Raw genomic sequence first — 26,885 nt, 5'->3', positions numbered from 1 at the left:
TGTAATTTTTATATTTGTAATGTATTTCTTTAATTGTCTTTCATTCTGAATGCGACGATGTAAAAGTGAAAGGAAATGTAGGTAAATGCAAATATAGTTCCTATAAAAGCAACCGTCATTCAATCTCATTTATTTTCTTTGTCTAATTTATGTTAAATTAGAGAGGATTGTGAATAAAATTAACAACATATTTTATATACATTTTATTCGATCGTAAACAACCGTAACACTAAAATTAAACATTGTACTAAATTGTACATACAAAATTCACTCGAATCGACAAAAATAAATAAAACCAAACAACCAAAATACTGGATAACTTAACCTAATGTTAATGGTATAAATAATTAGTTAAATAACGTTTAATTTAATTTGAAATGCATCCAGAGAAGTGGGGATCTATTAAAAATAGATGTCACTGTGGATGTACCTCAAATCGTCGACAGATGGCGCTACGTAAATTCGTTTGGGAGATGCCAAACTTTCGTGGAACACCTCTTGAGAAGCAAATGGCACCAGTGAGCTACTCGCCATAGATTTTTGACCAAGTTTCAGATTAATTACAGGAGGAATAAATAATTTCATGTTTAATTACATTGATAATCTGTATCAACTTAAATAGGTACAAAAAAGCTACAATTATTATGGATTTAAGAACCAAATTAATTGTCAGAAACTGTCTCAACGCTCGTGTCATCAGCTCACTGGTAATATTAGACTAGATTCTCACCTAATTCCCAGTTTCATGACTTATTTATTTTCTCACCAAATTCCTTTTTGCTGTATTCCTCTACGTTTTCGCTTATGCTAGTGGCCACCGATATTTCAGTTACGGGCTCACTTTTCTCCTCTTTTGAGTCTCCAAAGAAAATTGCAACGTCATTGTCATCATTATCGTCAACCGAATTTGAACTCTCAACGTTGGGAGGAGGCACCACTATCGTGTGCGTCACTGAATTGTCGGCTTTCAGATCGCAATCAGAGTGCGGTATATCCCCTCTGTGGCTATGAATTACTTCTCTGTTTAGAATCTGCTTGATATCTTTGTTGGAGCTTTGGATTTCTTGATCAACAGTCTTCTGTTTTTCCTTAGTTCTATCGATAGGTTCGTATCCAGCCGGCAGGACTAGGCCCCCAGTGTCGATGTTGGAGAAATCAAGACCAGTCGATTGGTCAAAGTTGATTTTGGCGTTGGACTGGTCGAAATTGAAGTTCTGAGTCTGAGGTCTAAAGTTAGGAGGCTGCTGTTGCGATGGCTGCTCTATCGCTTGTAGAATGCTCTGTAGAAGACCTTCGGAGAGTAATTGCTCGTGAGGTATTGAAGGAGGACCAGCTTTGCCTCTTAAACCATCCTCAGCTGACTGTATTTGTAGCGAGTAGCTAGCCAGTTTGCCTTTCACTGGTATCTCAGACTGGCTGAACTGCGATTGTTGGTTCAAATTCTGGTTATTGGAGACTATCTTTTGCTGCAGCTGCTTAGTCTCCTCGCTCAAGTTGCGGATCTTCTCAGAAGTCTGCAATATTTGCTGTGAGACAAACTGTATCCTGTCGTCTTGTTTGTAGCTGTGTTTGCCTGATTCATCCTTTATGGATTTACCTTTCTGTATAGTGTTCTTTTCAGTCTTTTCCTTCTTGATTTCATTGCTCGGTAAAATGGTCTGGACTAGCGTATGTGAAGCAGTGGATAAGTCTTTTGTATTGTAAGATACCGACTCGCTGCCTGGTACAGGAGTGTTGAAACCGTTCTGAGGAGAAATCAACGTTTGCTGATTCTTTGACAGAGTTGATCCTAAAGAACTCAAGCTGGCGACGTAGCTTGAAGCCAGCTCTGACGGGATTTTCTCTCCGAATTTGGCGGCTTTGAGTATAGCCTCGTGATAAGGACAGTGCTTGAGGATCGCAGCTGCATCTAGGCTCGACAGATTCAAGTTGGCCAGAACAGTGCCATCTACCGTAGCCGTGACTGAGTTTTGATTGGACGACGAAGTAGCGTGGTCTCCAACTCCGACCGTAAGGAGTGGTACGGAGTAAGAATCAATTGGAGAGCCATAGAGGTTGCTCGGTTGTTGTTGTAAGGACTGGAAGTTGATGGGGCTGCCCGCATGAGGTAGGCTGTACAAGTTAGACGGTTCAATGGATAGAGATACTCCGCTGCCGTGGTTTCCAGTCTGGTGATTCACGTCTTTGACGTCACGGATCGGTGGAGGCAGATACGCTGGGCCTTGCTGCAAGTGGTTGACTCCTAAGAAGTCTTTCTGGTGAGTTGTCTGGCCAATAGTCTGGAGGAGACCTTCTGGGACGGAATCCCTGAACTTTATTGGGTGTCTAGGGTTGTGGCCTCCAGTGTGGATCGAGTGGCCTCCCCCGGAGAAGGTTCCGTGAGGAATGGGCAAGTGGGAGGGCGGGTGTCTCGGTGGGACGCCGTAGTGACCTCCAGGTGGGACTCCGTAGATTCCAGATGGCGGGATCAAGCCTTTAGCTCCTTGCTGTCTTAGGGACGGAGGATATGGGCCATTAGACAGAGATTCTAATGGAGGCGCTCCGTAGGAATCGCTTGGTTTTTCAGGTCCCGAAGTCAAAGATGAAGACTGAAGGAAGTGAACGTCAGATTGAGGTCCTTGCTCCGTGTAGTGAGCTTCAAATACTGTCTTTGACTGGTCGATGTGGTTGGAGTCTCCTCCGACGATCGCGTTAAGGTCGATATTAGCTAATGCGTCTTGGTGAACGTTTGAGTAGCCAGTTGTGATTTGAGCGCCAGCGAATGATGGGGGCTGGTTTGCATTTGGTAGCGAATTTCCGTCTAGATTCAAGTGGATCTCTTGGACTTGAGGAGGTGGTGGTGGCGGGCCGTACTGGTCTTCTATATGCTGGTGTTGTTGGTGTTGCTGATGGTGTTGGTGATGTTGGTGACCCTGGTCGAATATTGGTTTGGAGACTCCTGGGATTGGTTTCCAGCCGTCGTAAAGAACATGAGGTGGTGTTGGAGGTGCTGGAATGCCTGGGTGTGGCGGGCGAGGGTTAGGATCTGGTTGAGGTGGTCCATAGTGTCCTACATCGCTTCCGTGCACGACTACTTGGTCGTTTGGACCTACTGGACCCAGAGAATGGCCTGGTGGGCCGTATGTCTCAGCTGGGATGGGGAAGTTCGGTGCTAAGTCTCCAGGAATGGGAGTCCCGTAAATCGGTGCGGGAAGGTTCTGTCCGAGGTCTATACTGTTATCAATTGCTCCGAAGTTAGCTCCTACTCCAATCGATTGTGGCAGCGACGGAAAAGAAATCGGAGGCAGTTCTGGAATCGCTGGTAAGGTTTGCACGTTTATTGGCGGTCCGTAAGTAGCTTTGGGGGGGCCATAGGTGGCTTTAGGGGGTCCGTAGACTGGTTTAGGCGGGCCGTAAACTGGCTTCGGCTTGGGAACTCCATAGACAGGTTTGGGAAAGGCAAGTTTTGGTGGTTGGAACGGGACTCCATAAGTTGGTTTTGGGAGACTTTGTTTGGGTGGTCCGTAAGTCTTCTTGGGGGGTCCATAGACGGGTTTAGGGGGCCCGTAGCTGGGTTTCGGCGGTCCATAGTGCTTGGGCGGGCCGTAGATTGGCTTGGGCTTGAATATGGGCGGCGGGGGCCCTTCGTAGGTCTGGCTGGGGAAGACCACAGGGGAGGGTGGTCCGTAGGCCCCCGGAGGAGGGTCCTGAGGGAAGATATTGTTGTTCTGGATCTCTGGCACGCCGTACACCGGCGCTGGGAGTGGAAGATCTGGAACTGAAATAACGGACGCTTTATTAATAACGAAATAATATCAAAATAAAAATAAAATAAATAAATTGTCAAGTGTGAGACCGAAAATAGTTTTACTCAAAATGTGCATATGCAGTAACAATGAAAGAAAGGTCTCTAAATGGAAATGCATTTAGATCCTTTATGTAAGTTTTATTTATAATTATTTTCAATTTTTAACCACGAGGTCAAACATTTTGTAGTTAAAAAAATGCATACTTTCGACCTTATCGCTTAGTCGGCAAACTCTTTCAAACAACCCGGGAAGAAAGTGTTTTTCTTTAAGTTTTTGGTGCTTATTGGAAATTTAGAGCACTTTACACCACAGATTCATTTGGACAGTAGCAGAGTTAAGAAACTTAAAAACACATTAAGGCCTATATTATCTTCGCTAGTTTAAGAGATACTGACCGTTATTCTGGAAGTCCCTGGGCGGCCCGTAGGCGTCGGAGGGCAGCGGCTCGCCGTACGAGTTGGACAGCCCCGCCTCGCGCTTCTGCGCTTGCGCACCTGGGGAGAAACGGCTGTTAAACAGGTTGTAAACTTAGGAATACCCAGCTTCTGGCTTAGAGGTGATGGGAGGGGAATGGGGGACAAAATTTGCGCTTCTGCTCTTGAGCACCTGGGAAGAAAAACGGCTGTTAAACAGGTTGTAAACTTAGGAATACCCAGCTTCTGGCTCAGAGGTGATGGGAGGGGAAAGGGGGACAAAATTTGCGCTTCTGCTCTTGCGCACCTGGGAAGTGAAACGGCTTAGAAGAGAGCAGAGTCAGTTTTTAGGCTGAGTTTCCCTACTATACAAAAAACAAGGAAGTACTGGCATAATTTTCAGAGTGGGGGGCTCTTCCCTTCCTATGTTCCTTGCCCTCCTGGTGACGCACTTCTCTTCTTGCAAAATTCCTGACCGATTTAGTTAAGTTTAGCATATAAAATCTAGGTTGGCTCTGACACTGTTGGAACTACTTTAGTTAATAGCGCTAATAGCTTGCTAGATAATACTATCATCTATAGCCACTGTCACCTGAGTTGGTAGCCTCGGCCACGAGGTCCTGGTCATCTTTGGTGGGCCCCGAAGGCGCCTCTTCTGCCGCTACCAGGACAAGACAGCATAGCACCACCCACTGGAAAGAAGAACATACAATATTTTTACGAACAGTTTCATAAGACAAAAAAAATAACAGATGGATATGTAGGTAACTCCTGAACAACATAAAATTGTCCTTTCCATACTAATATTAAAATGCAACAGTTACTCTCTCTTTCTCACTCTCTGTCTGTCTGCTATCTTTTAAAAAACCACTAAACTGATTTAAACGATCATTTAGGCTGAGTTGACCTAAGACCTGACAGACCTAACTTTAACGGTAACTATAACGATCTGGTGCTTTTTGTATGGAGATTGACAGATTTTTGACTCTTGTCAAAGTTAAATTAAGATGATGTAACCCAGCCTTAGTAATCACGGTTATTGAAACGGGAATCTACGCGTTTTTGTGATAAACCGAAATACACGTTGCAGCGGTTTTACCCGCTAGTATCTATCAAATAAAATAACAAAATGAAGAATTTAGCTTCGAGGATATAGGAAACGTGGTAGAATTTCTTATGCCAAAGTTAACACAAAGTTTAGCAAATTAGTTTAGCTACCTACCTATGTTTAGGGAATAGCTATAATCCCAAACCTTGTGGGTGGACGTCCCACGCTGCGTTTTCCGGTACGCGGCCTCCATTCCAGAACCTTGCTACCCCATCGGCCGTCAGTTCAGTAAGGTGGACCGACGACATCATAAAGGTAGCAGGGAAGCGCTGGACGCAGGCCGCTACCAATCGATCAACATGGAAAGCATTGGGGAGGCCTATGTTCAGCAGTGGACGTCCTATGGCTGAGATGATGATGATAATCCCAAACACATAAACGATGTAAGACATATCGCCCCCCAAAAAAATAACCATGACCCGTCCTAATTCCTAAGGTATACAAAATAATATGAACCTAGCTTGCACAAAGTTGCCCTTAGTGACATTATAGTAAGTTTACAGCGATCCGGCGAATGTCAGGGACAGGTTAGTGGTGCACTCTCGCCGGCCCGCATCTGATGAAAGCCGCAAACTAGATTACGGCTAGTGAGAGGAACTGTCGATAAACATATCGATAGATTAATGACGACGTATGCCCAACATTTTGGTGATAAGAATAAACAAGTGCTACTATATGAGCTGTTTAAGAACATTTTGAGGGTTCTTTATATGTTTACAAACAAGTTTTATAATCTCAGAGTTTTTACGCTATAAATGTCATGGGTCCCAACTGATTTGGACCCACAATTTTAGAGCAACACGCTCACTGCGTTATGAGGTCTAAAAAGCCACATGCAGAACTTATCGCAGGTGCGGCAGTGATAATCGCGTTCTCTCACTCTGTGCGGGGGGCGACTATTTTAACATTTCTATGAGTACAACAGAGACAAATATATCAAATTGCTTCTCTTACGAAGCCTAGCATAATGACGTAGAAAATATTGTATGAGGTCGATTAGGTCCCATACGCACTGGATAGAAATTAATCACGTTCAGTGCGCCGTGAGGTCTGAACTGCCTCAAAAATTGCAGGCCTCATAACCGCACAGGGCGAGGCGCGGGCGCCGCGCATTTAGAGTAGTGATGTGATAAGTTTCGATACGGACGCACGCTGTTAGCCGGTGACACATTAACACTGACTTTTTAACTAAAAATGGCATTTGTATACACTTAACGCACGTATTTATTTCAGGTATTCCTAGTGGCAGATAATAATAATAAATATTTTTGGACATTTTACACTGCGCTTCTAGTCCCAAACTAAGCAAAGCTTGTACTATGGGTACTAGACAACGGATATAAACATACTTAAATCCTTTTTTTTTAAATAGGTACAACATATTATTATACATAGAAAACACCCAGTCCAATACAAACAAATATGTTCATGCACACAAATACTGTGCGGGAATCGAACTCGCAACCTCCGGAATAGTAGTCCGTTTCGAACCACTACACCAAACGGCCGACAATGATGTGCTGAACATTCGCTTAAAAAAGGTGGTCAACGAAAGCGCTGCGTAGGNTCATATATATTTTTTTAATTTATTCAATACCAAAATGTCATAACTGCGGGCGAAGCTAGTTTAAGGTTAAACATCTATTTAAGTTTATAATAGAAAAGTTTCAAGCCAATATTGTCTTTCCTGAGCTATATTTAAAGTATTTTTAGAAACAATATTTTGTGAGGCAGAAAAGGTCTCATACGCACTGTAAAGAAGTTCAATATTGACTCGAAAAGACCTCATACGCACTGGCTGAAAGTCTACGAAAAATGGTTACGCAGTGAGCGTGTTACAAACAAGTTTTATAATCTCAGAGTTTTTACGCTATAAATGTCATGGGTCCCAACTGATTTGGACCCACAATTTTAGAGCTTAAAATTACTTTAGTTAAATAGACTCGTAACGAATGTAGATACCGCTGAAACTCCTATTGATGGAATTAAACGAGAGTTTGAACTTTTAACAATGGGTTTTATTTTTTGAATTAAAATAATACAAAAGAAATGACTGCGTAAATGTCAGAGGTGCGAGAGAGCGGCCTTACACAAATATGTCGCATTTATAAACATTGCACGCGCTACCTTGCCGTGGTAATATTGTAAGGAGTTAGGGTTTCGCGTACATTTATTTCATCACCTATGTAGCCAGGATTTATTTTGCAGTTTGACCAATTAAAAAATACAACCAGTTAAGATCAAGTTGTTCGGAAAAGTTAAAACTGACACAATCACAACGAATAATCAAAGAAATTATAATTAATAACAAGCTGAGTACCGAATTTCCTCGAATTCAAAATGTTAAATTGAATCAGGCTAGAAATGTATGCGTTTTAACTAGATTTAGTTTTCTTAATCGAGCTTTAAGAAAAGTCACTAGCAGCGAAAAAGCTCTAAATAAATTCTATCGACAACCCTCCGCGCATCACTACAACAGGCCATTTTTTCCTCCATTGTCTAGTGTTACGCCACCGCACCCAATAATCTAATCTGTGGAAGTTCACACACCTTTTTATGGCCTGGGAACTTCGGAAGTGGAGGTTCTTGTGCCACGATGGGTGTAGGCCAGCGGTGGGAACCGGGCGGCCGTAACCGGAAGACGCAGGTAAGTGATCATTGGCAAAATTAGTCAAAGTCAAGATCAATATTTATAGAGAAAATAAAATAATAATAATAAAAAAGAAAGAAAGAAAAGAAGGAAACATTTATTACGATGAACATCACTTAGTTAAGGACAGAGAACGTATACGGAAAAAGACAGAAATAGCACATAAATATTACAAGGAAGTAAAAAGTGAACTGAGCAGTGCTATCCTGTCGCAACAGCGATTCCCATCGCAATGGGACTCCACTCAGCATATGCCGTGGCCCACGGTGGGGAACGCCACGACGCTGGTTTTCAGAAACATAAAGTTTTGCCCTTTACATGTCTCAATCTTTTTGCTCTACCAGCGCTTCGAGACATTTGGCAAGTGCTGAGAAGAAGCGCCGCAACAAACTCAGTCACCACTGTCTGCCGGTTGTCATCAATCACAAGAAGCCCATAGATGGCCCTTATGCTTCATATGATGGCCTAATGCCTTATTTATCTATGCCCAAAGGGCAATGGAGCGTATTAGCTCGGAGTTTTCAGAAAACTTACAAAAACCACAGCTGGTATAAAATGTGGTGAAAACAAGCATGGGTGGGTGCAAGAGACAGCAAAATGCAAACATAATAATGTGGAAAACGAAATCTGATTGGTTATTCAAACACATCTCTCCTCTCCAATTTGGTGGAAACCGGCCTTAATCTTATAATCCCTACTAATATTACAAATGCGAAAATAACTCTATCTGTCTGTATGGCTTTCACGCCTAAACCACTGAACCGATTTTGATAAAATTTGGTATAGAGATAGTTTGAGTCCCGGGAAAGGACATAAGATAATTTTTATCCCGGTTTTTGAAACAGGGACGCGCGCGATAAAGTTTTTCTGTGGCAGACAAAATTCACGCGGGCGAAGCCGCGGGCCAAAGGCTAGTCTTATAATAAAGAGCCACTTATCCTGCTCACTACCGGAATCGAATCTAAACCCAAGCTAATTGACCTGTCGAAGCTTTACATGAATCTTGTCCACCATTATGTATATTATCTTTCTTTGCAGCCTTATTGCAAAGTACTCGAGCATGACAGATGACAGATTATATGGCACTTTCTATGGCGATTATAAATAGTATTTTGTAATCTACAAAGAAAGTAAATAAATATGTGCGTCATTTATAGGTCTAGGGCTCAATTCATTAGTGCCTGAGATATGGGAGCGGCAGAAGAGAGTGTTTTGAGACGCCAAAGGTCTTTTTTTTTTATGTGATAGGAGGCAAACGAGCAGACGGATCACCTGATGGTAAGTGATTACCGTCGCCCATAGACACCCGCAGACCCAGGGGCGTTACAGGTGCGTTGCCGGCCTTTAAGGTAAAGATACGCTCTCCTCTTGAAAGCTTGCAGGTCGTATCCGTCCGGAAACACCGCAGACGACAGTCCATTCCACAGTTTGGTTGTACGGGGCAGGAAGTTTCTAGAGAAACGTACTGTTGTGGACTGCCAACCATCTAAGTGATGGGGGTGGAAGTGCTGTCGGGTAGATCGGTGGCGAAAAGTGGCGGCAGGAATAAGTCCGGATAATTCTTCGGAGCACTCCCCGTGATACATGCGATAGAAGATGCACAGTGAGGATACATCGAGGTCAAAAAATATCTGAGGTCAGCGAGACTTCAGATATTTTTGCTTTAGATTTGTATAGTTCCAAAATACTGAACTGTCCTATGCATGACATTGACAGTGGGGCGCCACCGTCCATACCGGATCGCTGGTTTCGATTTTTGCCATGTTGGAAACCATACAGTTGAACGATGGTAGCGCCCCTCTGTCATTGAGTTTGGTGGGACAGTTCAGCGTGGGTCATCTATATGCTCTATTAGGTCATAATAATTATGTCAATGTCACCCCTCCCGCGCCGCTCTCACACCTCAGACACTGACTGACCAGGGTGGTAATGACAGTAGAATATGACCATCCCTCACGTCGTTGCCTCTCTAACTGACGTAACTGACATTTTGCAAAATTTTCAGGTGATAAGACAGATCGATTCGTCTTGCGAAATTGATTATGATGGTGTAGCTATAACTCATTTTTGAAAAAAATGTCAGATACGTCAGTTAGAGAGGCAAGCGACGACGTGACTGTCGTTAGAGGGACAAATATGCGAATATCAGGAAGCTTAGTGTGAGTTTCCGTCAAACGCATTCGATGTCGACTGCGTAAAAAATGTATGACGGATTGTACAGCGCCCCTAGCGGAAACTTTCAAGAACTAAAATATTCATATATTTTTTAACGCGCTCACAGTGAGGACGTTTGATGTAAACTAATACCAGAGTAAATACAAATGAGTAGGTCATCTTCATAGAAACGCACCGAGCGCGGTTAGTATGTGAGCGCGCCAATATACGCACTGGGCGGTCCGCGTGACACTAAAACCAGCCTTAGTAGCGCGTTGGCATCACTCCTGTAGCAGAGTAAGCAACCACGACTGGCTCCCCGCTAATCCCCGCTAAATTATGTCAGTGGGTGCGTGCGCGCCGCATACGTATTGGCGCGCTCACATACAAACCGCGCTCGGTGCGTTTCTATGAAGATGACCTACTTACTCATTTGTATTTACTCTGCTAATACTTAGCCCTTAGGCCTCCCCAACCCGCCTGGCCAGCGTGGGGAGTGCAGACCAAATCTTCCATTGCTTTTGGTACATTAGAGAGGTTAGTGCTCATGCATTGGAGATTATTTTATTCAAAACCACAAGAATAGCAATGACATTGCAATATTTCGCGGCATATAATATTTCGCGCAATAATGTAGATCGGTCAAGTGCGAGTCACACTCGCATGCAGGGTTCCGTACAGATTTACTTATGCTAACTTTTGCTTTCGGCTTCACCCGTGTCTTCGTGTCTGTGACAGAAAAATCGACGCGCGTGCCTGCTCCTATTAAAAAACCGGGATCATATACATATGTATATGGGTATCTAATTAATATCTTTCTACAAAATTACATCTATTTATCAGTTTTTGCGTGAAAGAGTAACAATGCTCTGACCACCCCCACAAACTTTAAATTAGGTGGACTTATTTTGTTTACTTCTAGTTTTTCTTATTCAACCTACTTCTTGCTAAAAGTTTCCTGAATTCTTTCAAACTAAAAGTAATTTTCTCCTACAGAACCCTAAAAACCGACGTGTGACTTCACACGACCCTGCAAACCACTGATTACTGCGGAAGTGAGTTTAATTCACTCAGCGAGCAAAACCACAGGCATTAATAGTGTAGAGTTACAGGTACTTTCACTAGAGTCTAAGGCTGGGTTGCACCATCTTACTTTAACTTTGAGAAGCGTCAAAAATATGTCAAACTCCATACAAAAAACACCGGTTATCGTTATCATCATCATCAACAGCCTTTTACAGTCCACTGCTGGACTATGAGCCTCCTCCACTATAGTGGAGGGTTTTGCCATAATCTCCACGCTTGGCAGGCGGGTTGGAGATCGCAGTTTAAAAGATTGATGTTTTTCAGATAGCGCTGCTGCCCATTCTCTGTTTGATGTGTAGTCCCTAAGTCGCCTCTTACGACACCCGCGGGAAGAGTAGGGGTTGGTGACAAATCTGTACCCCCAGTGAAAAGGGATCTAACTCGNTTTTTTTTGGACTATTTACCCTAAATGACCTGAAATAATGATTCCTCATAGTGTAATTACTTATGTTTGTTTTACAACTTTTTCTAAAATTGAAGAAACAAAAAAATATCAACAGAAATGGCGTAAAATGTATCACTTTACACTTGTTAGCGGGTGGTCAATTCAGTGTGGTGTAAAATGATTTATGTCCCATTATATCACTTTACACGAATGTAAAGTTGTCGTGCATGGTGATATAACTAGGTTTTTATTTAATTACGAAAAAACCACATGCTATATTTCCCAAACTGGCACACTGCCTAATCATATCTAATATTACCTTTCACCTAAAAAATATTTCACCCAGTTATCTCTAATAGCGACGAAGCAGGATTTTTTTTAACTTCAAATGCGATTTCCCAAAAATCACCATTTTCGACTTAGCTCCCTTTTCACTGGGGGTACAGAAATGTATTCTACTCTGCCGTTTATTGCCGTTTATTTTATGCCGGTTATAGTTAAAGTTATCGTTAAAGTTAGGTGGTGCAACTCAGCCTAAGTGATACGAGTAGAGTTGTCTGTGGTCGGACTTCAGACGTTCACAAACGAAAATATAAGTGTTTTCTATTATTCTGATTTCTGGTCTGGCGGCGTGATATAACGGTGGTTGTAGCCTAGTTTTGATATTGAGCAATTGAATAAAAAAGTCTAAAATTTAGTGCCAAAAGAAGACACTAGCAACTGGATTATAAATAACTCGATAATATCGAATTGCCTAAGGTGGGAATAGAACCTACGAACTTTCGCTTGCCGGCGTCTGCTCTTCCACCTGAACTACTTAGGTCTTAGACACTGAATGAACTGTATAGATGAGACACAACTCTTATAGTAACTAGCAGCTGGGTTTACCAGTAAAAAAAAACTTGACAAATCATTTCAAGGCAAAACTTTTATATTATTTAAGACAATTAAAATACGCCTTACCGCTCCCCTCCTCGGGAACTGAAACAAACAAAAAGACAAGATAAGTATACCGTCAATGTGCCAGCAGTTTTAGAGCCTAACGGCATATTCCGTGACGACGGCAAGAGACCTGACGGCATGACGCTCATTCCCTGGAAGCAGGGACGTCCTCTTGTGTGGGACGCAACATGCGCGGATACGCTTGCTCCGTCTCATACAGGAGGTAGGGTAAACCAGAGAGTGATTGCCCACTGGTAGTGATTGCCCGCTTTAAGAATAATATTGTCAGGAGCTGACTTTGAATCACTCTAGTTAGATTTGAATTTACTAAGTAGATGACTCCGAGATCAATGTACAGTAGATTTAAAATTTACAATAGGAAACACTAAAAAAACCCAGTTATGACGGATTTTGTCAAGACGGGTGAAAATGTTACTCAAACAGGTAAAGACTTTAACAATTTTACTAAGGAATTACTTTCTTAGAGGTTAAATTTTTTTTGCAAGTTATTTAATATTCAACTAATGGTGTATAGTCATGATGAAATTATAAGTGTTTCCTCTATTGTCAATGAAAATAACTGATAAAATTTGATTTCTAACGGTCATTTTAACGGTGGGTAATCACTGCACGTAAATCTGTATATTTTTAGTTATTGCCCACCATCATTTCAGTTATTGCCATATGTTAATGTATAGTTATTGCCCAGGGCAATTATTATTAGAGTGTTGCCACCATGCAGTAGCAGTGTTTAAGTTGCTGATTGCTAGACTTGTTTTGCAATTTACAGGCATAAATATTGAAATGGCTTTTAATGTTTCATTTTCAGTATGCCAAAGACTCCAAAAGTTCAATATAGCATAGAAAATTTGCTAATAGCGATCGAAGCTGTACAAGATGTATCCAACAATTTATCTACAAGATAAATTGCTGAAAAATATGATTTGGCTTGAAAAAATTGATAAAAATTCAAACGCAATAAATACAAAAAATGAAAATCCTACGTTAAATCTACTAGTGAAAATGTTAATTGTACGGAAATAGATACAACTTTAGGGAAGAATAACCAACAGCTAATTACAGCTAATCAAAGAAGATAAAAAATAAATACATATAAAATCTACATATCAAATTCAAATTTTTGCGTCGTCTATGTTTTGAAGTAGATGATTCTGTCTCTACTGATTCTGAGTCATCAACATCAGCTCAAGAAATATAAGGCCAAACGCAATTTATGTTGAAATTTTGAAGACTGTACTACTAGAATTTAAGTTTAATGTTTTGTTTTGTTTATTTAAGCCTATTTTGTCATTTTAAAATTGATTGTTTTGTTTTAAGAAACTGGGCAATTACTGTGCTTTAATGTGGGCAATTAGTGTAAGTAATGGGCAATGACTGTACTTTTTGGAGGATTTTAAATTTATTTTAATATTTTCTAAGTTACGTAAGTTTTAACTAAAAACTGTTAATATTCTGTTTAACAGTTTATTGAGTTATAAGAAAAAAGTCATAAATGGTCGATAATTATAATACTTTCTTTAATTTTTCATCTTCATGTGTTTGAAATCTTTAAGTGGGCAATAGCTATACGGTTTACCCTACCTCCCTTGCCGCAGGCGCGGCGGCGGCCTCGGCTGAGTGCTCCAAGCGGCGCAAATATGCAGCTCTCAATGAGAGTTATATATTTGTGCCGTTTGGGGTTGAGACTATGGGACCATGGGGTCCAAGCGCTCGTTCCTTTTATAAGGAACTGGCAAAGAGGCTCACCGAGGTGACCGGTGATCAAAAGGCTGGCAGCTATTTTGGTCAGAGAATTAGCCTGGCCATTCAACGTGGCAATGCTGCCAGCCTTTTGGGCACCATTCCTGACTGCGGCGCTGGGGGTGAAGTATTTTTTATTTTGTAAATAGTTTTTATCATTAGTAATTTTTAAATTTTAGTTTTTAAGTCATTTTAAGTTAATGTATTATTATAAAATTTATTTTCAAAGTGAGTAAAAACAATTTGAATTTGAATTTGAGTAAGTTATCGCTGCGAGGATTACATGATTTTGTATGTGATTATTTTCAGGACACACGTCCCAAATATGTAGATTGCTCTACTACTTCGGGACAACATATCAACTAAATAATATCAAGTCAGGCAGAAGAAACTCAAGTCACTTCTTAATAATAAATCTGAAACTGTATCAGAAAGCTCAAATCTTGATTCGAATTCAAGCCAAGCCAATTGATTGTTCGAATTCGAATTTTTACACCACCACAGGCTATTCTTAAGAACAAATTCGTACGTCTTAAACCCATACTTTCCTGACAAAAGCCTGATTAGTCACAGCAACAAAGGTGCCCCAACAAGGATATTGTAAATAAAAACGAAAGTGGTTGTTTTACAAAACTGGTTATGTCGTAACAGCCGGTAAGAGACTTTTGAGGTATTGTGTGGACATTACACGCCAACAAATAACTTTAGCATGTATTAACATCTACTTGTGCTTGTTTACGGACTTTCTTATATTGTGTGTGGGTTTTACCGTGTGGCAGTGTGGTTTTAGCGTAGGACTACCCCTTATCGTTAGTTTCAGTCAAAAGACGTCCACTGATACTCGACGCAATGACTCGTGGCAAGCGGGGCCACAAGTAATTTTTGAAATAGAGGTGCACACTATCAATACTTTATTAAAATTACGTAGTTAATAATATAACAATGACATGCCTGCCTCTGTGTGACGTCACCCATAACCAATATGAGTGCGAGAGAAAACGTGATATTCACTGTCTTGAAATTATTACACTGCCACGAGTCCTTGCGCTGAGTATAGACAAAGGCCTCCCCCAAAGATTTTCACAGCGACTGATCTGCGCTACCTGCTTCCAGGTGCTTTCTCTAGACCTTCACCAGATCGTCGGTCATTATCATCATCATTTATGCTTGATATTAAATCGAGTTTTGTGCTTCGTTCTATAATATCTGTACGCATCTGTGGTCTAGTGATTATAGACCCCTTACTTCAGACCCAGATTTCCTGGGTTCGATTCCCAGTTGAGGCAGATTTTTCTGTTCGATTTGGTTGGTGGTAGGGCTTATTAAAGTCCACCTGGCTGCTACCACCATCTTGCCTAAGTCTGTTGCAATAATAACAAGTTAAAGATTCTGGGATTTCCTCTGTAATTGACTTAGTTGAGGATACGGGGTGAAGCTCGCTTCCACCTTCGGCCTGATCATCACTTTCCATCGGTTGACATTCCTCAATGAGGATAAAAAAACGCCATGTCTAGCCATAATGTCTGTTTGTACAATTGTTTGTTACCCCTAATGAAATAAAATAAAACACACAAAGACGGCAAGCAAAGCAGCTTTACAAAGCTAGTGCAAAGTTCACAAACCGGCTCAGATCGGATCCGGCTCGTTCCCAGCTCGTGACGTCACCACATTCTTCAGGAGAAAGCGAGATGCAAGGTCATCGGAACTATGATTGGTCTTTAATCGATGTTTATTAATCGATTGTAATTGGGTGGGCGGATCGTGATGAAATATGAGGGGATATTTTGTTGTGTAACTTTTTGCTTCAGGCACAGAATAATAATAAGTACTGTCATAGTACCAAGGCTTCAAGCGAATACAAACGAAGTACGAGTAATATTGATGTAAAAGCTTTCTTTATGAACTAGTTAGCTTTTGCCTGTGGCATTCCCTCATTATTTTTATTTTATTTTTACTAGCCTTCCCGCGGCTTCGCCAGCGTGAAATTTTTTTGGCCTGCTCAGAATGTTTTAATCGCGCGCGTCCCTATTTCAAAAACCGGGATAAAAACTATCATATATCCTTTTCCGGGACTCAAACTATCTCTATGCCAAATTTCATCAAAATCGATTCAGTGGTTTAGGCGTGAAAGCGACACAGACAGACAGACAGAGTTATTTTCGCACTTATAATATTAGTCCTATGTCGTAATAACTATCTGTGTGCTTTTCAACGCAATCCTGTTCAATGGTTTGTTGTGCCATGCAATAGATTCAAGCAGTATTGGTTGCTTTTAATAAGTTACTGTATTTTGTAGATCCTAGTTGCTAGGATCTCTGTGTGTGCTGAATATGTTAATGCATTATAGTATAACTTATAAGTTTCATCAAAATTTTAGTCATTTTTGCGTGAAGTAGTTGTTTGTTAAAACATCCATCCTCACAAAGTTTCACATTTAATTTATAACTAGAAGAGGATAGAGAAATGATATTTTATAAATAGGAAAAAAATGCATTTATTTCAAACATGAGTCCAAAAACAAATTTCATATCACATTCGCCACACTACATTAAAATAACCAAAATTAAATTCATCTACCACATTATAACAGTTCACAAAAACCAAAATAACTTATGCAACAAAAAGCATTTGACCTTTACTTCCACTCGTCATAGCGGTTGCTATTCGATGCGCGCGCGCAGGTCAACGCCCGGCAGGTTGTAGAAGTGAAGGCCCATTCATGAAAGCTCTCGGTAAGCTCACGCCGTTGTTTTCTAATCGTATCGTGAAGCGTTCGCACGGATTGATGCCTCGTTTTTGATGTCGGTCAAAAGTAAAGAAGCGCAAGTAGGTATTTCAGAATGTTATTTCATGAATTATTACTTTTCAGAAGTCCAAGGATATTTATTATTATTATTATTTATTAATGCTTCTAAATTTTAAAATAACAACTATGAAATTGAACTGCCTAAGGCGGGAATCGAATCCACGACCTTTCGCTTGCCGGGTGACTGCTCTTCCAACTGAGTTACTTAGACACTGGATGGGCAGTTCGATTTTTTCAAGTTTTTCAAGTTGTTAATTTAAAATTTAGTTTGAGAAGCGACTCTAATCGCTAAGAAATTTTAGTTCGACATGCTTAAAAATAGTCGTATGTGTAAGGCAGGTATAATTTATTTACAAGTAGGAAAATAGTCTTTCATTTGGTCGTCTCTTTGCCAAAAAGTCTAGGGGTCTAGAATTAAGGACTTAAGAGACCTAAAAGATTCTAGTTCTTTCTCGTGTAGGCTGATTTTGAACCCTACGAGTACATACCTACGTTTATAATGTAATCTTTCCACTATGAAATACTCAACTATACTGAACATTACTCATAATATTTGCCCAAAGATGCATTGAAAAAACGTATCGCTAAATGAATCATAGAAGAAAGTTGAGTAGGTACGCTTCAAATGTTGAATGTCTATCATTCAACATTATCATAATGTTTATTATAAAATACACGACCGCAAAGTAAACAATGATTTAGCATGACAACTCACCAAAGCTATTTTTAAACGACGGCCATTTTATAAATTGTAGGCGTTCGTCGTTTAAATAATGATGAAAACGTTTGCAGTTAGTTTTATTGTATTATTTTGTTTTATTTTATGTGTTTTGTGATAGGTTTTATTACTGTAAAAAGATCATTTTAAGTAGGTATTTGTACTTTAATCCAATTGTTTATTTAACTGCAATGTTCGAAATATACTTCTCCCTACAATATTAATTATGCAAAAGTAACTTTGTCTGTCTTAAGCTTTTCACGAAAGCTTAAGTGTTTAATAACGAGATAGTTTTAGTCCCAGTCCCAGTTAAAAACATAGGATATTTTTGACACGGTTTTCAAACGGGACTACGCGTTATATATTTATTATGTAAACTTTTTTCACACTTGAGGTAATGTACCTACAAGTGGCGGACTTAATGTCGGGTGGAATTTTCTACCAGTCAACTACAGGTCAAGCTACCATCTATCTGTTATGAACCGAAATTCATGAGGGCGAAGCCAAAGACCAAAGCTAGTAAATTAAAAGTGTACTTCTGATTAATTTCGTTGCGGGTCCTATGACGGTTAACTTTCCCCCGGCACAAACTTGACCTTCACTGGTTGGGCTATTGGCGGTCAAGCTGTAGATCCTGGATACACAGGAGTTGCAGCGTTGAGAACGAGAGGTGGGAATAGTCAGACAGACACGATAAGTTTTTTAAAAATTCAGACCAAGGCAGGTATTTGACTGCAATCGCACCTGGTGTTAAGTGAGATGCATGCTAGGATGGTACATATCTGCCCTGTAAAAGTGCCTATTCACTCTCGCCCTGAAAAGGCTCGGATTATAGTCCCGTAGAACCGTCGCGTAGTAATAAAAAAGGTCAACCAAAGTCCGCGTCAGAACGTGTCAAACGCGTCAGCTTCCGTCATCTCGTTAGCCGGTGCTTTCACATACGAAAGTAAAACTGGTCCCGTTGGCAAAGACTAACCGGTCTCGCAGAGGAGCCACTTCGTTGATGTCCAGTTTATATTGAAGTTACGTCCTAGATTTGCAGTAAATTGAAATAATTATCAGGTTTTGATTTCTCATTTAGGCAGGATTGTACATCTTTAAACTAAGGCTTGGTTGCACCATCTTACTTTAACTTTGACAAACGTCAAAAATCTGTCAAACTCCATACAAAAAGCACCGGTTATCGTCATAATTACTGTCAAAATAAGATGGTGCAACCCACCCTTAATGTCTTTAATAATAACTTGGAATATTGAAGGAAAAAAAAAGAAAATTAATGAAACCTTGAAAGATTATTTGAATGACAATTTCGAATAATAGTAGCATTCGTAATTTCATAATGTACGAGTATAATTTAAGATCAATGTCACCCATAGGTCAGTTGACTGACATTTCCAAAATGTTAAACTTCTTAAAAAATAAATTACTTTAACATTTAATTAAAATAAATTTCGTAAGACTCGAAAAGTGTTGAAAGCCTAGATAGTCTCACTTATTTGAATGTTCAAATAATATGATCCAAGAAAGTTGATGAAATTAAAACTCATGCAAAGAAAAATTTCAAGAAAAATCTGAAAGAACCAATCCCCATTTTTTTTAAGTCACTGCAAATTTCCTTCTAAATTGTAAACCAAAGAAACCTTTTCAAATATTCGAACCCACATTGTCAGCTGACTACAATTCAGACTCCTCAATTCGGCAGTCATGCGTTCCCATTATTACGACATACTCCAACCAACATTACAAAACAGTCTTGTAAATTCACACATGTTCATTTTGTCACAGTTTCTTTTGAATGAGGTCGGTAGTAAACAAATAAAAGAATTTGACGACTATTTCGTCACTGCAACGCGTTTTAAACTACTTATTAGTTTTAGCACTTAGTTTATTCTGCAGTGGGCGTGGATGCTTTCATGACTTATTACGTAAGTGGGTATAATATCGTCGCGACTACATTGAAGATTCTATAGTCAGCACGTCAGACTATACTCATACTTGTTGGAAATTCGATCCTATTACAGATCCCATTGTTAAACACTATCTGTCTTGCCTGTTCATATTTTTCGTGGTCAACTCTAGAATGGTCAGAAAATAGAGTTTAAAATAAGTCAACACATTTTTTAGATTGTTCAAAATTGTAACTTATGAACTCCAAAATTATGTACGTACGTTGATCATGATTTTTACCCCACCAGACTAAAAAAGACTTAATCATATTGCGATTTGTAACTAAACATTTTTACCTATCTTGTTTACGGACTTTAGACACAAACCACTCGCTTTTCGCCGAGTATCTTGCTTACAAACTTAGGCACAAAACACTCGTTTCTCGCTCAGTATCTTGCTTACAAACTTAGGCACAAAACACTCGCTTCTCGCCGAGTATCTTGCTTACTTGTAGGCAGAAAACTATCGCGTCTCGTCTCTGCACCCATACTCTACGGCGGGTCATCTTCGCATCTGAACTTTCTCTGCTTTCTACAATTCGGGTGCGCCCGCGCACGTAATCAATATTTATCCTTGTTGTGTAATGTGCGTATTACATACTTTATTTGTGAATGAGGCTTAATATTTAATGAGAGGTTACTCAATATGGCCTGGATCTTACTTCCTACTGTTTTCAGGCTCTGTCTGCATTTCAAGAAAGAGTTAAAATCGTCTGTAATAACCACGATTTATAGCCACGATAGCCCAACGGCGAAGGGATCGGAGTGGCCGACTCGAGATCCGAGGAACGCGGGTTCGAATCCCACCGCCGCTCGACCATTGTGGTGAGCCCACTCGTAACACAAGCTTATTTAGCTTACCACGAGGGGCTAAAGGGACTATTAGTAATTTGTGCAATACAAATTGCTAATAATCTTTAAAAAAATAGGTTCACGTACAGTCAAATATGTAGTTCGTGACACCCAAAGTACCCAGAATGTTCGCAACGTCTTTGTCAACGAATAAGGATGTGTTGTCAACATTTTGACTACGTTGTGTACTTGGGTGTCATGAACTATTTGACGGTACGAAACTACACTCGGCATCAAATAAATCGCACCTCCCGCGACAAGCACTTATCAAACGTATGCATCCCCACTTCCCACCAACATTGGTACCATTTGAAAGCATAGTTTTAAACTTCATTTCATTAAAGGAAAGGTTTTTACCCCAAAAATGTGTCCTTACAAGGATTCAGAGTCACTTCTTAAAAAAATAGGTAGTTACGCTATAGCCATTTTTTATGACTATAAAACTGTTAAATTGGGATTAATCGCTATCCATCTGTTAAAGAGGACACGTGAGATCTTTATTTGGTTTTATAACCATAAAATTGGTCTAAGTGAGCCCAAAGTGAAGTCTATTTTCAAGTCACATTTATGGTATATATTAATCATTTATTTAGAAATTAAATGTATTTTTCTTTAAGGATATTTATTGGGCTTTCAAATAACACCAATATTGTTGGGGTACCATGATTGTGTCAGAAGAAAATCTTTAAAGTTCGCGTCGCGGAAGGTGCGGTTTATTTGATGTTGAGTGATGTTAGATAGAGGTGGGGTTTCGATTTCCGCATGACAAACATTTTTGTGCTGTGTGGTAATGATAGTAAAATTATCCCTCTAAAACATGTTAATGGACAAACCTTGTTCATATTATGTTACCAGTCGTCTAAAATGATGTTTCATATTGTCATTACTTTTGCAAATGAATTGTGAATCAATTAAGTAGCCAATCACAATATTTATTTTTAATGTGAACTGAAATTAATTAGGTAGTAGGTACTACTAATCGTCTTTCTTATGGAGTTTTTACATGCCTCTTGTTTATTTTACCCCACCAATCCCTATCTAGGTGCCGAGTCAATCTTTGAACTTCTTTCACTATTTCTATCAGTGCTAAAAGTTCTATAGATATTATGCTTAGAATTTTACGGAACCAAAGATCCCACAGCATTCTTAGCCAAACAACAATAGCTTCAACAGTTCAACACTCTCCCAATACGTCTATTTGCCGTCCATTTTTACCTAAAAGCAAACCGCTGTATTCATCTGCAAATGAGTCTAGAATTAGAAAGTGCGAACACGTCGGTGATTACGCAAACTTGACCTCCGGACGAGGGAAACTAATATGTATGAATATTTAATGGAATCCATGAAGAAAGTCCTCCGGAGATGCTGACAGGTAACTAGCAACGATGAATTAATTTGAATGATCAATTTTAGTTTAAGAAAAGAAAGAGTGAAGTTGAGGTTGGGGAATGTCTAACACTTACTGAACATTACCATTTGCCTTTAATTTAATTTAAAAACTTGTCTTAGGCCGGCCGAGTTGCACCACCTATTTTAACCGTGACTATAACTTTAAAGAGTGTTTTTATATGGAGTTTGACAGACTTTTGACGGTTGTTAAAGTTAAAGTAGGATGGTGCAACCCAGCCTTAAACTTGGACTCATTTGTAACACAAGCACATTTATAGCCACGAGGACTTAGTAATTTGAAAATAACTACACTTATTATTTTTTTTAAATTAAAAAGGCAAAACAGGCTTTCATCTAAAAAACTGTGTGAGTGAAGTTTGCAAGAGCCTTGCATTTTTAAAAGAATAGTTAGTATGTCTAGCTAGGCCAATGACCCATTGCCCATAGGTATGTTATGTTACAAAACAAATATCTCTTCTTACCGTTCCGAAAAGGCAGGCCTCCTACTAGGTGGACCGACGATCTGGTAAAGGTCGCGGGAAGAGCCTGGATGCGGGCAGCGCAGGACCGTTCATTGTGGAAAACCTTGGGGGAGGCCTTTGTCCAGCAGTGGACGTCATTTGGCTGAAACGACGACGACGACCGTTCCGAAAAAGTTCAATTCTTTTAAGGTATGATGATTTGAATGGCAAATAAAAACCACTTTGTTTTACTTCATTCTTTGTGTGCAATATGACACTTTCTTCAGACGTGACGTCACGCGATGACATTTACCAAAAAAGAACAATAATGCGAAAAATCCAAACAATACTGTTTTGAATTCGTAAACTTTTACTTTTTGCGCGCGAGCAACCATTGGCACAGTTTTGAGGTTGATGAGGTGTGGGTTGTTATTTTAGTTCTTTTTATGGTCCTTTAAAAACAAACGGTCTTTGACTCAATCTCAGTCATAGATTCTTCTGTAGTTCAACAGTAAAACTCATAATAATCATTTATTTTTGCAAATAGGCTTTTAAAAAGCTCTTTTACACGTCCCAGTTTTAACCCTACCACTGCTTCGGGACAATAAATAGGCCAGTGCTGAGAAGCAGCGCAAGAAACTCAGTCACTATTGTCAGCATCCTTTTCAAGGGTTTACAGTCTTTAAAATATAAAAATTTTAGTCATGAGTAACTACTGTAAATCCCTCCAAACAAAAATATGATTGTGCTGTGAGTGGGCTCCCCCAATAACTTCTTCTCAGCACTTGACAAGTGTTTGTCTCGAAGCGCTGGTAGGGCAAAAAGAATTGACAGACATGTAAAGGCTCCTTGAGAGCATTTGATGATTTGTAAGAACTTATTTAATTTGGGGGAGGCCCATGTTCAGCAGTGGACGTCCTATGGCTGAAATGATGATGATGATGATGAATTTAATTAATACTGTGAGTGAAACAAACAAACGCTAATTTCACACTGGTTTATTTTTTTCTTAATATGTTAATCTTAGGTAAAAAGTATGTAAAAGGTTTATAAAAAGGTGGTCGTGACAAATACAAACAAATAAAAATATTTTTGATTTAGTTTAAAGCGATTGACGGGAATCGAACGAGCGACATTGTACATTGTATTGCACATACTTTTCCTTAAAGGTCCGTTTAATGCTAAGGTTGTACCGACATACGCTTCAGTTCATAAAGTATCTGAGATTTCTACGAAGATGCATAGAACAAAAACAATTAAATTTCGACAAAATCCATGTCAGAATTAAGAGGCAGGCAGAGCTGCGTATAACAACTAGTTTAAAGTAACAGAAACAAAATATACTATTGTACAGATTAATCTATATCTTTAAAAGCGAAAGGTCGCTCATTGACTGACTCACTCATCATGAAATATCAGAAACTACAAGTACTAAGAGTCTCAAATTTCGCATGGGGTTTCCTTTTAGAATGTAGACCTACATTCTAACAGGTGCTCACTAAGACGGGATTTTGCAAAATTCAACTCTTAATGGGGTAAAACCTCAGTAAAACGGAATCCACGCGTACGAAGCTTGATGTGCTATAGGCTGTAACTTTTTGCGTGCTCACTCAGTCCATTATTTTTTACGAGCGGAACGAATCACAGATATTTGGTGTAATTAATCACAGTAATAGATATCTTGGAACTGGATTAGGTTCCTGAAATATTTGGAATAGTAGAGCAATGTTTTTGGAACGGAGTTTTGCAAACGACATATTACAACTGTCTACAGCATTTTTGCGCACGAGTTATGCATAGCTTATTTTTATTGCTTTAATAGGTACCTAGAAATTAGAATAACAACAAAAAATTGTTCTGAATTTGCTTTTATGTGTAAAAAATCATATTAATGAATGTATGAAACATGAATATAGAGATGACTTAATTTGTTGCCACATATATTTTTTTCTTTCTTTCTTTCATTCTTTCTAATTATTAAAGCATACCAAACATCCATTTAAAATTCATTCTCACAAAGGAAAATTTAAAATAGAGTTCAAATCTATATATATAAAAATGAAACCCGTTTCGCGTTGTCACGGCATCACGTGTGAACGGCTGAACCGATTTCGATAATTCTTTTTTTTTAATGTTTGTGGAAGTCCAAGGATGGTTCTTACGGAAAAAAATATTAAGAAAATCTCTACGCTAAGGCGGTACGAAGTTCGCCGGGTCAGCTATATTTATTAAAAATGAAAAGTTCTAATTTCCTGTCATGTTCCATAGAAGATTTTTCTCATAAAAATCTAACCCTATCATGCTTTCAGTATACTGGCCTTAGTAACGTCGTCTCTCAAATCCCACTATATTTTGATGAAAGCGTGCCCCTTGTTCTTGCCAATAAGCCCCCATAATTATATTTAAGTATATCCCAATGAGAATGTGACGTGCATCTTTAGAGACATTCTACTATGAAGATGGAAAATTCAAATCGCTATAACTTCTTAAAAAACAAATATTTTCGATTTCTAATCGCACTTTTTTATATAAATTTGCTTACATAATCAGAATATAATAAGTAAAATCCATGCGCAAAAAAAAAAATTTTTTTTGTTGACCGGTGTTATGTTTGCAGAACTCCAAAGATAAGTTATATAAACCCTGTTTTATAGTCTGAGAAAGTTATGTAAAAGATATTTTGATATTTTCACTTGGAATGTATAAAATTGTCATCATCCTATCCCTTCTTTTCTCTATCCTTTTCAACCCAAAGTCACCACCATACTTGAAGGAGCGTTTTCAATTTATGCAGTCGGCCCTGGGTCACGAAATGCGGTCGTCAAAAAAACTCCATCTTAATTTTCCTTCTCACACCTCACATTCCTATACGCGATCGTTCACTGTTCAAGCTATCCGTCTATGGAACGCCTTGCCGATGTCTATTCGGCAATCTAAGTCACTTCCTATTTTTAAGAAAAGACTCAAGTCTCACTTCCTCACGCTGCTACCTTAATTTCCCTACATCTGTATTCCTTTAAGCTTCTTAAAATTCCCATCTATTTTCTGCTGGCTATCTAGTTCTATCTTTGGTTCGTATCTAGAATTGTATGTGTATGTAAGTATATATTATAATTTATATATGTATATATATATATTAATATATTTTGTGTATTATTTGTATGTATTATTTTGGTTTAAATTGTATGCCTTTTATTATAATTTATTTCTTTAGTGTCGACACCGCCTTCCCCTTCATATTTGTTTCAAGTAACTGTCCTCACCATAGGTTGTCTGGAAGAGATCGCTTCATAGCGATAAGACCGCCTAATTGTACCTTGTGTGTTCCTTTTCTTCTGTTATGTTATTTGTTTGGTGTGCAATAAAGTGTATTTATTATTATTATTATTGGAACAATATAGGTAAGTTATATTCATATTACCTCACTGGTTGTGTTATTGGCGGTCAAGCTGTAGATCCTGGCTACACAGGAGTTGCAGCGGTGGGAACGAAAGGTGGAAATAGTCCCGTTATATTTTTCACGTCGCGCGTCACGTTAAGATGTTTTTTATGTCATTGGCGTCACGCTTTAAGCTTCGTCGAAAGCTGTCTTGTAGTTCGAAGAACTTCTCCTATTTTCTTCTGATTAATTTCATTGCGGGTCCAATGACAGTTTAACTTTCACCGGGACAAACTTGACCCTTCACTTGTTGGGTTATTGACGGTCAAGTTGGCTTCACAGAAGTTGCAGCGGTGGGAACGAGAGGTGGAAATTCGATTGTAGTTTTCTCGTACAAGAGTAAGTAAAATCATCCATCCTCCATAAGTGTAGCGGGAAGGCGCTGGATGCAGACCACCAGCAATCGGCCATTGTGGAAATCATTGGGGCAGGCCTATGTTCAGCAGTGGACGTCCTATGGCTGAAATGATGATGATGATGATCCATCCTCACGAAGATCCGCCCAATTTTTTAATACACTACGAGGAAGCTCTTAGCCTGTATTACGCCAGATGGAAAGTGATTATCAAGCCGAAGGTGTCAAAAGGTGGAAGATGGAGATACTAAAACACTTGTAACACCTACGTGTAATACCCATGTTCACAAAATAGATTTGATTTGATTTAAATGGTGGAAGTGAACTTCACCTATGATTTAAATAAAGTGTGTTTTGGGAGTCTAAATCAAAACCTCTGAGAGTCAAAATAATTCTGCCGGGCTAGGGTGCGCGCCGTGATAACATCCTATGATTTTAGACGACAAACGAAAGTGCTTATCTGGTAAAATTGATATAATAATAAACGCGATAAGCGTTTATTACGCCATTGTATCGATTTTATACGATAATGCCATACATTTAGTCGTCTAAAATCATCGATAAGAAAGAAAGAAAGAATAATTTATTTGGCACATGAAAAAAGAGAAACAATCAATTAGCACAATTAAAAA

At 39.3% G+C, this 26,885-nt stretch overlaps 1 protein-coding gene across 1 annotated transcript in view; it reads right to left on the bottom strand.

The window, feature by feature from the left end:
* Window positions 1-301: 301 nt before the first annotated feature.
* The window catches only part of LOC114350446 (atrophin-1), a 37,972-nt gene continuing 11,388 nt past the window's right edge, over window positions 302-26,885 (bottom strand). Inside the window, exons 2-5 of the mRNA XM_028301262.1 lie at window positions 12,548-12,565; window positions 4,794-4,893; window positions 4,184-4,282; window positions 302-3,757 (exon numbers count right to left, since the gene is read on the bottom strand). Coding sequence (XP_028157063.1) covers window positions 744-3,757; window positions 4,184-4,282; window positions 4,794-4,893; window positions 12,548-12,565 — 3,231 coding nt within the window. The 3' untranslated portion in view covers window positions 302-743. The remainder of the gene's footprint in view (window positions 3,758-4,183; window positions 4,283-4,793; window positions 4,894-12,547; window positions 12,566-26,885) is intronic.

Source organism: Ostrinia furnacalis, unplaced genomic scaffold (genome assembly GCF_004193835.3).
Source record: "Ostrinia furnacalis isolate ACB-3 unplaced genomic scaffold, ASM419383v2 OfSCF0895, whole genome shotgun sequence".
NCBI lineage: Eukaryota > Metazoa > Arthropoda > Insecta > Lepidoptera > Crambidae > Ostrinia > Ostrinia furnacalis.
This window is presented reverse-complemented; position numbering and strand designations above follow the sequence as displayed.